Source organism: Nematolebias whitei, chromosome 1 (genome assembly GCF_014905685.2).
Source record: "Nematolebias whitei isolate Nwh7 chromosome 1, NemWhi1, whole genome shotgun sequence".
Classification (NCBI taxonomy): Eukaryota; Metazoa; Chordata; class Actinopteri; order Cyprinodontiformes; family Rivulidae; genus Nematolebias; species Nematolebias whitei.
The window spans coordinates 22,772,166-22,787,325 of record NC_056498.1 but is presented as its reverse complement, the minus strand read 5'-3'; the positions used below and the strand labels follow the sequence as shown (position 1 = coordinate 22,787,325).

The 15,160-nt window shown below is 39.8% G+C and overlaps 1 protein-coding gene across 1 annotated transcript in view; it reads right to left on the bottom strand.

The window, feature by feature from the left end:
- Positions 1–765: 765 nt before the first annotated feature.
- nat8l (N-acetyltransferase 8-like) overlaps positions 766–15,160 on the bottom strand; it is a 17,385-nt gene continuing 2,990 nt past the window's right edge. Inside the window, exon 3 of the mRNA XM_037683200.1 lies at positions 766–1,324. Within this exon, the coding sequence (XP_037539128.1) occupies positions 957–1,324 (368 nt within the window). The 3' untranslated portion in view covers positions 766–956. The remainder of the gene's footprint in view (positions 1,325–15,160) is intronic.

The window sequence follows — 15,160 nt, the reverse complement described above, 5'->3', positions numbered from 1 at the left end:
TCTGAGGCCCTGACTACACTACTCCATTGTTTTTCTGCTATTTGCAGAAAAATTTAAAATAAAATAAATCCAGCCCCCCACCAAAGATGACAAAAACCCTGAAATACTCATGCCACACCAGTAGGTGACAACAACGTCCACAATGACTGCATGTAAAATACAAGGAAATAAAAATAAATTCAAACCAGAGCAAGTGGTTCTACCAGAGCAACTCGTCCTCTTGTTTTGGTATCATTTACAATTTATTTTCAACGGATTAGCTTTGCAGCACGTAAGCTAAATTTAATGACGGCAGTTGCAGGATTAAGCTAGTCAGATGTAGGAAAACGGTAAAATTTGTGTCGTTCTTGTTGTCCATGCTCAGTACAAATCCAAAGGCAGCGTGCATGCAGTGGGCTGCAGTGCAACTGTGCCTAAAATCATCATTTGACAATACATTACAGATTCAGACCAACCTTTGAAATGGTTTGTAAAAAAAATCTGTGTACGAGAGGTACAAATGCAGCAGAGAAAAATATGTTTAGCAAAATATCTGTGTAGTGTAGACAGAGCCTGAGTAATATAATCTTGAGAGATTAGGGACTGCAGAGGGGGTTTAGTTAGATGTTTTCCAAAACTTCATTTTTTTGTTATTTTTCCCAAAGTGGAAGCGAAGGGGTAGAGATAGAAAAACTAGTTTAATAAAACAAAAAAATAATCAAACTCTTATTTAATATTTAAAGTATAATACAAAAATAACAGCAACAAAAGCATAATATTAAGCAATAAAAAAAATGTTAGTGACTTTACAATGAAAGAGTAAAAGTGTTACTCAAAGATTTCTCTAAGGACACAAAATAAATAAAAGCTGAGAGGAGAGGATGCAGCTGGGGCTCTAAGGTAAAGAAGGGATTTGCTTTCTTTGTCCCTTTTTTCCTCCATTTCCATCTCCATCTTTTTTCTCCCCGTCACCTTTTTTACTCCTCGTGGAGCTGCAGGCGGTAGCGGCTGTGGCGGATCTGGAAGAAGAGCCTCTCCAGCGGCGAGCGGCTCATCCCAGGTAGCCGGTGGTCCTCGCTCTGGCTCGTCCTGTAGAAGCCCAGCGACTCGTACAGCTTGTGGGCAGCCAGCTTGACGGCGGTTGTTCCGAGGACCACGGCGGTGTAGTTGTTGCGGACAGCGTACTCTAGAACGCGACGACCCAGGGCCTTTGCGATGCCTTTACCACGATAGCGGGAGTCCACTGACATGCGCCTCAGCTCCACGGTGTTGTCGTCCTCGTGACCTTGCGCCGCCACGATGCCCACCACACGTCCATCAAGGACTGCCACCCAGAAACAAGAGCCTGACAAAATAAAAGAGAAAACATTTGTAAACATAAACCTTTTGAAACAGTTAGAAATAAGCACTTAAAGGAATAGTACCAATTTTTATAAGTGGGTCCCTGTGGATGAATAACTATTGATCAGTAAATTGAATTAACATCAAGTCAAACTGGAATCTATTCTATCACAGATTTTGTCCATAAACATCTCAAACTTAAAAAAAGTAACAGTTCAAGCAACCACTATGTTATAAATTTGCACACCTCAATACTTTACTATCAGATAGTACCAGGAACACAGTTTGTTTCGCTCAATGTATTTCAATAAACCAAGAAGCATTTTCAACATGGCTGCTCTCCAGGTTAAATAACAAGAGACTTGTGTAAATAATTATTAAAAGTAAAAAATAAAGTGTTAAGAGTTTACAATAAAGCATCCGCTTGAACAGCTATGAAAGTTGAGGTTTCAGTTTGTTTGAGGTGGCTGAATTTCACTTTGGAACAGACCACAGACTGAACAGCTTTAACAGGAGTCCTCAGTAATAGTTTATTTCTGATTCTCTAAACTTTTTGATCGCTGTCTACTTTGAGTAACTCCTAACTGCTGATAGCTGCTTCACAGAACTGTTTTTATTGTAAAATTTCTAGATATTTTTTAAATGTTAGTGACAGATGCAAAGATTTAGTCTTATAAACTAATAAATATTATCAGCGCTGCTTATCTGATTAACCAGCCTATTAGGTTAACTCAATAAGACAACTAGACAAGACAGAAAGATAGAAACAGTGGAAGGGATGGAGGGATTTGTTGAACAAGTAGTATCTGAATGGTGCCAATTGGCATTCAATAAGACTCCACTGAATAAAACTGTAAGACCCTTCACATTGGATGACTACCTGAATGGAAAAGATTTAGCCAGAATTTGAATGGTCTTTGGAGATTCTTGTAGTGTGTACGGGGTCCTGGTTGAATCATGGTAAATGGACTGTATTTATATAGCGCTTTTCTATCTTATCCAGATTCTCAAAGCTCTTTACACTACAATCTGTGCCCTCATTTACCCATTCATACAGCACTCTACTAGATCTATACAAATAATAATCAGTGTTTTATCACATTCATACACCGACGGGACACACATCGGAGGCAATGAGGGTTTCCAGTGTCTTGCCCAGGGACACTTTGGCATGAGACTGCTAGTGGAATCAAACCCCCAATTCTTGCATTGGAGGACGACTGCTCTAACCACTCAGTCCCAGCCGTCCCATGGGCCCAGAATCATGGTGGTAGTGGTGGCAGATTATCCATAACTAGGGACTCGTGCACTCATGCACACGAATGTGGCGCAGTAGTTCAGAGTCTGAAGCAAGAATGGTTTCAAATTGGGAGTCTCTACTTCAAGCAGTAGAGTTCAAGTATCTCTGAGTCTTGGTTGGTGGTGGGGGGGGGGGCGCGTTGTGAATTGACAGATCTGCAGTAATACGAGAGCTGCTGAGTTTTAAGGCAAAGCTTTCGATTTATTGATTTATTGATTCATCTACGTTCCAACCCTCAACTTTGGTCATGAGGAGTGAATGATGACCAAAAGAAGATCCTGGATACAAGCGGCTGAAATAAACTTCCTTCATAGAGTGGCCGGGCTTAACCTTAGACATAAGGTGAAGAGCTCTGACATCCATGGGGAGCTCAGACTAGAGCTGTTGATGAGTATGTCTCCAGGGTTTTCCAGCATGTCCCACTGGAAGGAGACCCTGGGGCTGACCCTCAATTTGCTGAAGGGATTAGATATCCTCTCTAGCCTGGAAAGAACTTGGGATCCCACTGAAGCAGCTGAAGTGTCGCTGGGTAAAGGGATGTCTGGGTTTACCTCCTTGCCCTGTTGACTCCACAGCATGAACACAGATACGGGTAAAAGAAAAAGGGTTGTAAGCTCAATCATCCAGGTAGATAACAACAAAAAAGGTTAAATCATGTCATCTGGACCAGTCTCTTCAAGTGAGAAACATTTCATCTCCCATCTGGAAGACTTCGTCAGTCTGTGGCCTGCCAACCAGATCTGTCCCATAGGTAGGCTTCATGGCTGTGTTTCAAGCCAATCTCTTGGAATCTCAGAAACAGGCTTTGAACACTTGCAAACAGGGCACACACCCATTCGTCCACCGTCCATCCACCCATCAGGGCACACCCGTCCGCACGGATACGGGTAATTGGCATAAAATGAATGGTTTTGCTGACGGCATGCCTAGGTTACGACTGCGAATGTGGAAACAACTTAGCTCAGACTTGATACTTGCAACAGAAGCATTGTGCTAGTCTGGCATGAACTTCTAGTAGGTATAGCTGAATCGTGATGCAAGATGAGAGAGTTTGGGTCAAACACTAGAGTGCAGTAGCATCATGAGTCCTTCATAATGATGGAGGTTTTCATAAAATCGTCAGGATTCAGTAACTTTCTAAAAGATCATGTAGGTCATGGAGAGCTTAGTGCAACTGTGTACCGGTAGTTATTTTTTAGGGATTACAGTCACTTCAGATTTAAGTGGAATAAAGAAGATGACAGAGAATGTTTTGAACATTGTTTCAACTGTTTTCATTTTTTCAAACCCTGTTTTTAATGTCATATTTGGATCAGATCAGGATGTACTGCACTGGGGACTTGTAGCACTGAATAAACCAAACACTATAGTGACTGACAGGCAAAAGATTGATACTCATCATAAGTTTTGACAAACACGGTTAAAGTAACCTGTTAGGAGACACTACACCTCTGCCAGAGAACCATTTCAGGGCTTTGTACCAACCCTTTCTAAGGCTGATCTTTATCTGAGCTGCGCTTCTTAGATGTTCAATTTGACACAGCGATTAGGATAACGGGTTATTTGATTTTCATCCATGATGCATTTTTCACAGCTAGTAAAGCAAATGAGCTCCTTTCAGTCTCAAATCAGTGTGAATAAAAATCTCAAAATCCTTATTTAATTTGAAATTTTCATCAAGCTTCCAAAGAATGGTGGAAATTAAACATCAAAGGTGATGAATGTAGGAAGTCAGCTTGTTCTTCGTTTTGAAATCTCTGTTGGATCATGGAGATTTTAAACCACTTTACTGTGTTGATTCAGACTCTTTCAAAGAAAAGATTACCCTTTGCTTCCCACTCTAACCACCAATGTGTTGTTTTACAATCGTTATCACAGTTTTGTATCAAATTCCCATCTGTTTGTTAGAGATTAAGACTATTCCCTGACCTGCAGACCTGACGTTCGTTCACTCTGAATCCTAATTTTCTGAACTGACCCTCTCTTTCATGCTTTTACACAACACCTGTCTTTGCTCCTGCTGAATATCTCACAGAAACGGGTGATAATGGCCGATTATGGTTATGGCTGATTACAGGTGATTACTTCTTGTGGAGTCCCACATGTTAGCAGGGATTTGATGCCCTTGTAGACCTGCATTAAGCTGATCCTTCTGTTACAGCATCAAACAACTGAGATACGTAGGTTTCAGCAGCAGCAGGAAAGCCCACATTGTTCCTCTTGCTCTCCTAGAGTGCAATCAGTGGTCCACTTTTTAAAAATAGGAAGAAGCCTACTTTGCTCATGTGCTAAACTGCAACATCCAGAGCATTCAGTATAAATACAAACAGCATGTAAGAGGATCATGTTGCCCGAACTGAGATTTTATTTTATTTTAAATATCAAAGCAGAGAAGCTCTGACAGAAGAGAAATGTTGCCTCTACAGAAAAGTGGGTCAGATGACTATGCAGTTTGCTCACATCATCTTTTTTTTTTTTTAAGCCAGAATAAAGCTTTGCATAACAATAATTTTGGATCGTTTTTAAAAAAAATGCAGGACTGTTCAAAAGTGTTAAGGCATCCATACCTTCTTTATGTTTGCTTCCAGACTTTATTGTGATCTTTTAAAGCCATATTAGCTGCCAAAATCTGCTATTTTGATTGTCATCTTTTGTATCATCTATGAGAAAAAAAAATAACCGCTACCTAAAGCCTAGCACATGTCATGTTTTGTTGCCAACAATTCTGAGTCGTTTGTTTAGACTGGAACATTGACATACTCAGGATAGCCTCGGTGTGGGATGGATGTAAAGTTGGTCAAATAAATCCCCAAAGTAAACAGAGGGAGAGCAACAGAATCGGAGATGCCAGGTGGAAAGCAAAAAAAGTAAAGGTTTTCTCTCTTCTTATGAAAAGAAACAGAAACTAAAAAAAGGCTATAAAAGACAGAAGCAGTCATTCTTGACCGGGAAAGTTTCTGTAACTGATAGCCACATTTAAACCAAGACAAGAAATATTAAAAAAAAAAATTTTAACCTAATTTTTACTAGGAGTGCACCGATAAATCGTCCGGCCCGGGATTTATCGGCCCCGATTTCCTTAATTTTGGAAAATCAGCCAATACTTGCATGAGAAACCGATTTGAAGGATTTTTTATAGTTTTAACAACAATTGTCTGAACTTCATTTATATTTCAGAGCACTACCTCATGGCCAGTTAAAACAAGTTGTACAAATAAATTGGTATGGTATGGTATGGTAAGTTTGTGTTGTTTCTAGGATATTGTTCAAGGGTATGTTTTTCAATAAAATAATATTGAGAAATTGAAGGTTTGTTGTGACCTTATAACACCTCAGTGTCGCTTAGAAAACAAAATCAGTATCAGCCAAAATCGGAATCGGCAGGTCAGACTTTTTAGAGATCGGTGAGCGGCCAGAAAACTGCAATCAGTGCACCCCTAATTTTTTTCTAAACCCTGATAAATGTATTAAATTTACCACAAAACAATCATTTAAACATGTAGAAATTGCGTTAAAACCAATAAAAATCCTAATCAAAACTGAAACATTGCGTAATTTGAGAGCCATTTTGGCTTTAAAGTGATTCTGATCATCAATTCTTTAGGCTATAAAAGCCTTTCAGAGATTTTTCTTTGAGCTTTAGTTATTTAAAAAAAAAACACACATTTTCAATCCAGTACCTGACTAGCATTAGGTAGTAGCTGAGCATGATTAACAACACAAACTCTGAGCCTCTGACATTTCATGATGTTTGACCAAATGAATACAACTTTCATTTTTTAACATAAGCTCAAAAGCAGACATGAAAGCAGGTGATGTGCATTCCTTCAAGGATTGCTAAAGCTTTATTTTTAATCTTTATTCCTATTTATTTTGTCTCTCCTTTTCTGCTTGGTACCGCAGTAGATAAAAGAATCCTTCACAGTCTATGAAATGAGTAAAGAAGTGAAAGAGCAATATTTTGATCGAGGCACTGAAGTCCCTTTTGTTTCACCCCAGCAGCTGCAGAAGTGCTGCACGGTATTACACCAGTTCAGAGTCTGGGGTTCGTTGTGTGTGAGTCGTCTGAATGAGAACTCAGAAAAGGACTTGGGGAAAGAGAGAAAAGAGGGACACACACACCCCCCCCCCCCCCCCCCCCAAAAAAAAAAAAAGAAGAGAGAATTGATTGATTCATTTACTTTAAAAGAAGGAGCAAGCAGAGGAAGAGGACAGAGAGGGGTCTGAGTGAACAGTGATCAGTCTGAAAGGATCTGCTGCTCGGACATACAAACACAAAGCGAAGAGGACAGAATGATGAAGAATCTGAGGGTAATATGAGGCCGTGTACAGATGAAATAAATCCAGCAGAGGGTGAAGGCGAGAAGGAAAGAAAGGAAGGAAGAGCTGAATGGTTCCCACAGAAGGAAGAATCTGATTAGCGAGCTCTTATCTGATTTCTTAGAGTGCTGGGCAAAGACTTTATTATGTCTCTGCACACGTCAGTGTTAAATACTCAGCGATGCCACGACTGGAACTCCACAAACACACACAGGAGAGAGCACACGGGGTTTATAGTTAATGAGATTATTCTCCTTTCTTTCACGTGAAACCTAGAGGGCTAATTTAGCTGATAAGCGTTCAGTCTAGACAGCTTCTCTTCTTCAACACACAGAAGCTGCTGGAGCGCACTGGGAGATGTAAGTGTCTGTACTTTGGGTCATTTTTTGCTTTTTTTGGAAGTGAAAGGACAAAAATATTTTTGTTCACATCTGTGAGTGTTTGTACTGTTAGCAAAATATTTCATAACCCTAGAACAGATTTAGATTCTCTCTTTCGACGAAGAGGGTCGCTCTTACCCTCCCTCCCTCCCGCCGTTTTGCTCTCTTGTCCTGTCAACCTCTGAGCTTCCAAATCGAAAATTATTATGGATGTGGTCAGCTGGTCCCTCAATGCAATTGATAAAACTTTTACAATTTTTTTTTTTTTAAATAATTTTGCTGGTGATAAGATGGTTCTGAGGCCCGCCTTCTCCCCAAACAGCAAACTGGTTAGTCCACTATGTGAGTGTGCTGCTTGTGGGACTGAGTTTGTTGTGGCTCCACGGATTGATGAAGTCCTTTGGATGAAGGACGAAACGTCTCAACAAAAAAGAAAAAGTCCAGATGACCTGAATGAACTTTGTTGGACAATTTCAGTCTAAAGGATTGTCTCCTTTTTTTAGCTCATTTAGTTGCACAATTTATTTTGTAATAAAACTGTTTAACATAATATTTTTTTGTTTTGTTCTTTAATGGTAACAGCTGAAAAAACAAGTTCTTTCAGCTGCTTCGTTCTTTAGAGGTCGCTACAGCAGGCGTGAAAGATTTGGCCATAGTTTAATTCTGGATTCCCTTCCTGACGCAACCTGGGCTCGAACCTGCAGCCTCGGGATTGCAAGAGCGTGACGCTGACCACTGAGCCACCAACACCTCATAAGATTATACAGCAAGCGAACACAAAAGTGTTTCTTGGTTTTATACAACATGTACGCCCCACCCTCTGAGACACACACTGACCTACAGGTCAAAGTTCACGCTAGAAGTATAGATCAGCCTGTCACCCAGAAACCAAACATCAGCACTTCCTCTCGCTGCCGGCAAGTAAGAGCGGGCGGAAGCTGTGAGATACACTGTCCAGATGTGTTTAGAAACAGAAAATGAATAATTCATTCGATCTGAAGTGAAGATTTACGCCAGAGCTCTTCCTTCAGACTGCCTTTAGGCTCAGAGCATTACACAACGATCGATGCCTTGATGTGTGCACTGCCTGCTGCCTTTGGCAGAGACGAACACGCACTCGCTCTCCTTTTAGTGTCCATTAGTCCTGAAGAAGTCAGTCTGTGCACTTTTCTCTGTTATACTGTTTTAGTCCTCATTAACACAAGCAGATGCCAGCTTGTTGGAACATGCTCCATGTTTCAAACATGCTACACTTCACCTTGTCTAGGCTAGGTCTATCGTGATAAGCAATAAATCAATTAATTGCATGATAAATTAAAATTATCGACCTCATTTTCATTTATCGGCTTTATTGTTTCTTCGTGTCTCTCTCTCTCTACTGAAGACATTGTATGACAAAAAGCTCAACTCCGGTGCTCTTCACTGACCCCTCCCATTCTCTTTTATCTTCAAAATCTGTTTTAACCGTCCAAAATCACATTTTTGGATAATTAAAAGCAGCTAGGCTGAGAAGCTAAGCTACGAGCTAAGCTAACAGGCCAACCTCGGGAAAAACCTGTGTCTTGTCAAAGCTCCAAAATTCACGGTTGAAACCCGTGCCTTCATCTAAAAAGTTGTTTTTCTCTGCAAAAAGAAGCTGAGAAATTGTTTACTGATTTTTTTTTAATTAAAAGCTTTGTGTGAAAAATGCTATGCTAAAGAGCTCAAACCGAACGTCCGCTATTTTGAGAACCAAAGAGACAGCCCATGTCATGTCAAGGGGTCTCCCTCCCATTTTTCTTAAAGAGACACGCTGCTTGCACCCTCACTATCCATCTTTCGTTTCAAACAGTCTTATACTGCCATCCAGTGGTCAAAAAATGTACTACACACAAAATTAACTAACATTTCTTCTTAAATTTGACAATAATTACTAATTATTGTCAAATTTCAAACAATATTATCATTTATCGCGATAATTTCTGAGACAATTAATCGCTCAGCAAAATTTGTTATCGTGACAGGCCTAGTCTAGGCTCTTAAAACAACTACTGTCCCCTCATTCCTATGTTCAAACAGGCTTTACTGCTGAAAACTGTTTTAGCTTGTTAAATTTCAGTTTCTCTTGGTATAAAATATGCTACTTTTACTTTTATGCAACATTTAAGTACGTCTGAAAATGTAATTTTGCTGGAACAGGCTGCGATGATGCCCTGTTGATAACATTGTGCATCCCAAAACGTGATTTATGTGTGCTGTTCCTGACAGAACAATGCTGGTTTGAGTCCAGGTCAAACCTTCAGAGCTGACAAGGAATCTCTCACCCCTCAACAACAGATGTTAAACTGTGTTTATGTAACAATAACCCTTGGGGTTTGTCACTAGAGGCTCAATGCGACGATTAATGGAGCTGCTGATGACATCACTTAGCCGCTCCAATGTGTGCCTCAGATGCGTATTGATTCTACCTTAATGTGAACCATAAGTAGAGGTTAGTGAGACTGCAGTGCATTATTCATTACTGTAAGCTGTTCTTTCTCAAATCATTAGATGGACTTCATACTGTCACAGTTTAGGCTTGGTCTTTATGGTTATTAGCTGTTTTCAGATATCGCCACCTGTTCTTTGTATCTGAGGTACAGTAGTTTGTCTTTTTTACACTGCCAGTACACAGACATTTGTAGTTCTCATACCTTTGTTCATCGTGTCTTTTGTTAGCTTCTGTTTGAAACGGGTGCTTTCTTGATCCACTAAGGACTCCTTATTGAATAAGGGAACAGGACATGCACTGACTGACACTGTGACTGGCTGAGCAAAACTTTTTTTCTTTCAGCATCCAAACTGTTTAAACTGCATTTGCTTCACCAAAATTAAAGCTGCTTAACAAACTGTTGTTTGATTTGACAGCACATTATACAGGCTGTCATACAAGTCTTGGTTCCTGTAACTTGTTCCTTTGAATGTTTGTTGCGTTCTGTCAATCACTGCTTGAAAAATCAAACCAAGGAACCGCAACACTCTTATAACTATGGAGACATCCATTATTGTTGACTGACTGTTGTGTGTAAGTGACCACCTGCCGGGTGTTGTACAATCGCACCATACTCCTGTCGGTGCACAAGCAAACCTATAGTTGCTTAATACCTCTCCAACATGGAACTATAAAACTATATAACCCTCATAATCTCCAGTGTCCTCACAGTGGTTTGGTTCAAAGCCACCAGTTCTCCTCAGTTCCCTAGTCCAGTTCCTCACATCATGCCTGTCTGTCATTTGTATCAGCACACCTGTTCCTAATCAGTCATCACCATCCTTCCACTGTTCCTTATTCACCTTATTCCTGGGGGCTCTACTGTATAAATGATTATGGTACAACTTCCTGTCAGACAGGAAGTAGCAGTAAGCATTGGTTAACTATGGTAGCAGAGCATGGACCACGGTTTATTTCAAAGTAATCTGCATCCAGTTTAGCAGATAAAATGCTGTTTTTGTTTTATTCACATTTATTTAACAACCGTAAAGTTTATTCAAATAGCCTTGCAGAGTTCAGGTACCTGTTGTGTTGGTCGCGGCTGCAGGAACAACCGGACCAAACTAAACCAGTGGCTACAACAACAGTTTTGAACACAGAGCTCTCTACCTACAGATGAGGAATTAAGAAGAATGTGACTGAAACATCTGAACTTGAAGAGACCACCCAAAACGCTATACGTATGCTCATTTCACTTTGTTAGCAAACGGCCGACGGAGGAAAACCTACATCCTACTTTGTGTCTGGGCTACAATAAACCACTGGAGATGAGATGCTCCTCGGACTGAAAACAGTGACAAGAACACAGGTATGATTTCAAGTGTATGAAGCAGCATCATTGTATTTGTTCATCTTCGGTATTACGATTTTCTCTGCAATTAAGCCAAGCTCAGTGATGGAGGACTTTAAGGCTTTGGATGGGCTCTGTGTCTGCTTTAAGGTAAATAAGACTGTGTACCAAATTTCATAATAGCATGTGGAACTGTTTGTAAGGGCTGTTCTTCAAGGCGATGCTGTCGAGACACTTCATAGCAGCTCATCTGAAAACCTTTAGAATACAAATAGTTTCCATTGCTTTTGATGCCTGTGCAACATTTCACGTTTTGGTGGATGTTTAGTTCTTATAAACAGTGTATTTGGTCCAGGAAGAGGAAATTATGCTCCTTATCTGACTTTACAAAGAATAAACGGTGATGTAAAGGAAGATGTGCTGATTAGGTAAATGTCAAAAATGTTTCTTTTGCGATTGAACATGTTAGATGTTTTTGTTGCTATCATTTACTTAATGATGTTCAGTGTACTTGAGAATTTGCCCCTTAATTTGAATTGACCAACTAATTGCGGAAAACCTAATCATAGAACTGATTTTTTTTTTATCTTAATGTATATAAGTTGAATGACTCTCTTTTTTCTACATATTTAATACAAGCTTTGTTTATGATTACCTAAAGCTACAAGCTAAATGTATTGTGTGTTCTGTTTGTGTTTAGTAGGGAAAAATAAAATACTCATCTTGTTTAAATTACGGCCAAGACTGATTACAGACTTGCAAAAATAAATTCCATTTCATGTGTATTTTTTTTAGCTTTTGAACAGAATAAAGCGCATGTTTTATTTTGGAAACATCTTTTCTTTTATGTCTTTGCAGCACCTTTTCTCTGCAGTTAGTGCAGATCAAATACAGAAAGGAGGAGCAGCGCAGGAGGGAGATAAAACACTACAGGAGGAGAGGAGGATGGAAGGAGGTATGCTTTAGAAAGCTGCGTTTCTTCAGCTAACATGTCAGAAAACACTCAGGAGACCCTCATTTTCTTCCTGCTAACCAGGAAGCTCCTGATTCCTTTCTTCTCATACACAACGTGGGTGATGTCCAGAATACCCGTCCTTCACGTGCCCCTATTTTCTATCCAGCACTCTCCTCCTCCTTCCTTTCACATTTTCACTTTTCTTTTTGTTCACCTCCCTTGTTCTCTCATCTTTGGTTAAACCAGTGCAGTAAACTAAGACTAGAACAGAGCTAACCCCAACTCACCCACATGCTGCTACACACACAGACCATCCAGCAGGTATTTAATGAGTCCTGGCTCGATACAATCACAGTGGTCATCAAACAGTGTTGAGCAGCATCACATCTCACTGCAGGGATGTCAAACTGTTACAAAAGGGGGCCAAAATACAAAACTTGGTTCTCACCAAGGGCCATTTTCAATCACTTCATTAACTCAAGTCATCTCTTTTCAGTTGCAGGTTCATTTAATGTTCTCAGTTGCTCTTTCCATATTAAAAAAGATTACAGTAGTCCCTCGTTTATCGCGGGAGACCCGTACCCTGAAACCATGCCATAAGTGAAAAACTGCGAAGTAGGAATAGTAGTACAAGTAGTACTTTATTTTAGTATTATTTTAGTTTGTTTTACTATAACCTTTATATATATATATATATATATATATATATACATATATATATATATATACTGTAATCTGAAATAGTAGCTAAAAGAGCATAACAAGCTGAAATTAGCATAAAGAAGTCAATTAAGCTGAAATTAGCAGAAATTAACATGAACATTTTAAATTTCTCTGAAAGCAGCTAAAACTAACAAAAGAAACGCTACAAATGTAGCTGAAAAGGTAGAACAAGCTTAAAGTCACAGAAAGAGGCTGAAAGAACATGTTTGCCCAATTAGGCTGTAAAAAGCAGAAATGAGCACAAAAAGTGGAAATTATCTGAAAAAGGCTGAAATTAGCAAATAACGGTGGAAAAGTAGCTAAAAAGTAGGAATGAGTGTAAATTACAAGAAAGAAGTGGGGAGAGCACATTTTTGATGAAATTGGCTGAAAAAGTTGAAATTACGGCAAAAACTGTGGAACTGGCTGAACAAACTAAAGTGAGCATAAAACAGCTAAATAGTGGCTGAAATAGCAGAGAAAGTTGAAACGTGCTGAAAGTAGCATAATAAGCTGAAATTAGCTGAAAGAAGTAGAAGCACAAAAATGTTGTAGTTAACAGAAAGAATCTGAAAGGAGCATAAAACATCTAAAAACCCAGCTGAAATGAGCTGAAAGTAGCTGAAAATGTTTAAATTTGCACAAAGAAACTGAAAGAAGACGAAGCAGAACAAAATGTGAAAGCAGCAGTAGAATGTTGTAAACAGATCTAAAAATTTGAAGGATGTAAAATGAGCTCAATTCATTTTCTATGAGAAAAAAAAAAGTGTCAGAAAAGGCTAAATATTTCAAAAAGCTAAAGTTGCACCAACACCAAAAGTCATAGCAGGATTGTCCTGAATGAGCTGAACGTTTTGATTTATGATTTGTTGAAATAGAACAAAAACTGGGGAACGAGAAAGACATTGAAAAACGTACAGAAAAAAATGGATCACAACAGTGTGAATGCTGCATAATTATTCACACTATTGTGACTGATTAGAGACAAAAAGAGAACGAACTGTGACCAAATCGAGACAAGATTAAGACACTTTGTGACTTGATTGAGACAAATAAGTAAATCTGCATGTCTTTCAAAAGGACGGTGCAGTTTATTCAGTTACGCAATGTGTGTCGTTGGTACCACTTAGTGAAAATGTGTCTTCGCTCACAATTTTGTGCCTTTTATTTGCAGCTCAGTGAGATACAGGCTTAAGCTCTGTGCCTGACCAGTCAAATGTTTCACAGCATACCACAACACACTTGTAGCACCAGAGCTGGTCATTTGGACCCAGGTGTCCGTCCCTGCACGGGCTGATTCAGTTTGCAGGGCTGTAATCAGTATCATTGTCCAGGAGCAGTGGTGCCTGACCCCCTCTGAAGCACCACAGCCCCACAGCAATAATGAGCGGACTCAACTGCACTGAGCTGTGGATTATCAAGTCACTGGGCGTCGTGTCAGAGAGGAACACACAGTTGACCGCTTTAACTAACACCTGCTATTCATGTTGGCCGCGTGCTTCGAGGCTAACGCATGTTTCCAAGCTTCAAAGCAGAGGAATGTATGAAAATGTGTCATATATTTGTGGACGGCAGTCTTTTACACCAGAGTTCAGCTCTAGCTGAGATTAAATAGTGGGCAGATCCATTTGTCCAATTAGAAGGAGGAAATGAGCCTTGCACAGACTGAGCGCCATGCAGAAAGTGTTTCAGCAGTCTCCTCCCGCATTCGATCAATAGGCCTGTGACGCCCTGCGGCCCCCGCCTTACCCCACAGTCCGAGTGGAGCTCTGAGAGGAAACGAGGGGGAGGAGGAGTGAGAGACAGACGAGGGAGGAGGGGTGGGAACGATGAAAGGAAGCAAAAAGACGACCTGCATATTTAATGATTTTTCCCTTTGCACTGCCGGAGGAACCTCTGGACCAGACCATGTTCAGTCACACTGTCATGATTTCATCTTTTAATTTAGCTGCAACAGGTTTACTAATTTTATAAATTCAGAAAAGAAAGGTTATCCCACATGATATTTAATCATGTTTAGACTGCTGACCGAGCACTCACACTATCATTTCCCTGCTTTTGTAACTACTCCTACCTGTTTGGTGATAGCATTAATATCTTAACGCTCAGCTCATTCAGGAGATGGGTGCTATTACTACTGCTCTGTGCACATTTTATAAACCTCTTTAAAATATTGAACTTTATTTACAAACATTTCCCCAAAGAAATCAATTGAGATCTCGTCAGTTCATTCAGAAACATCGTTCTCTATTAAATCTGCTTACAGCAAATTTGTTGTTTCTGTCTTTTTATGCTACTTTTAGTTTATAACTTCCGTTCTGCTGCTTCTGTTTCTTTACCATTCTGATACTTTTAGCTACCATTCTGATACTTTTAGCTACCG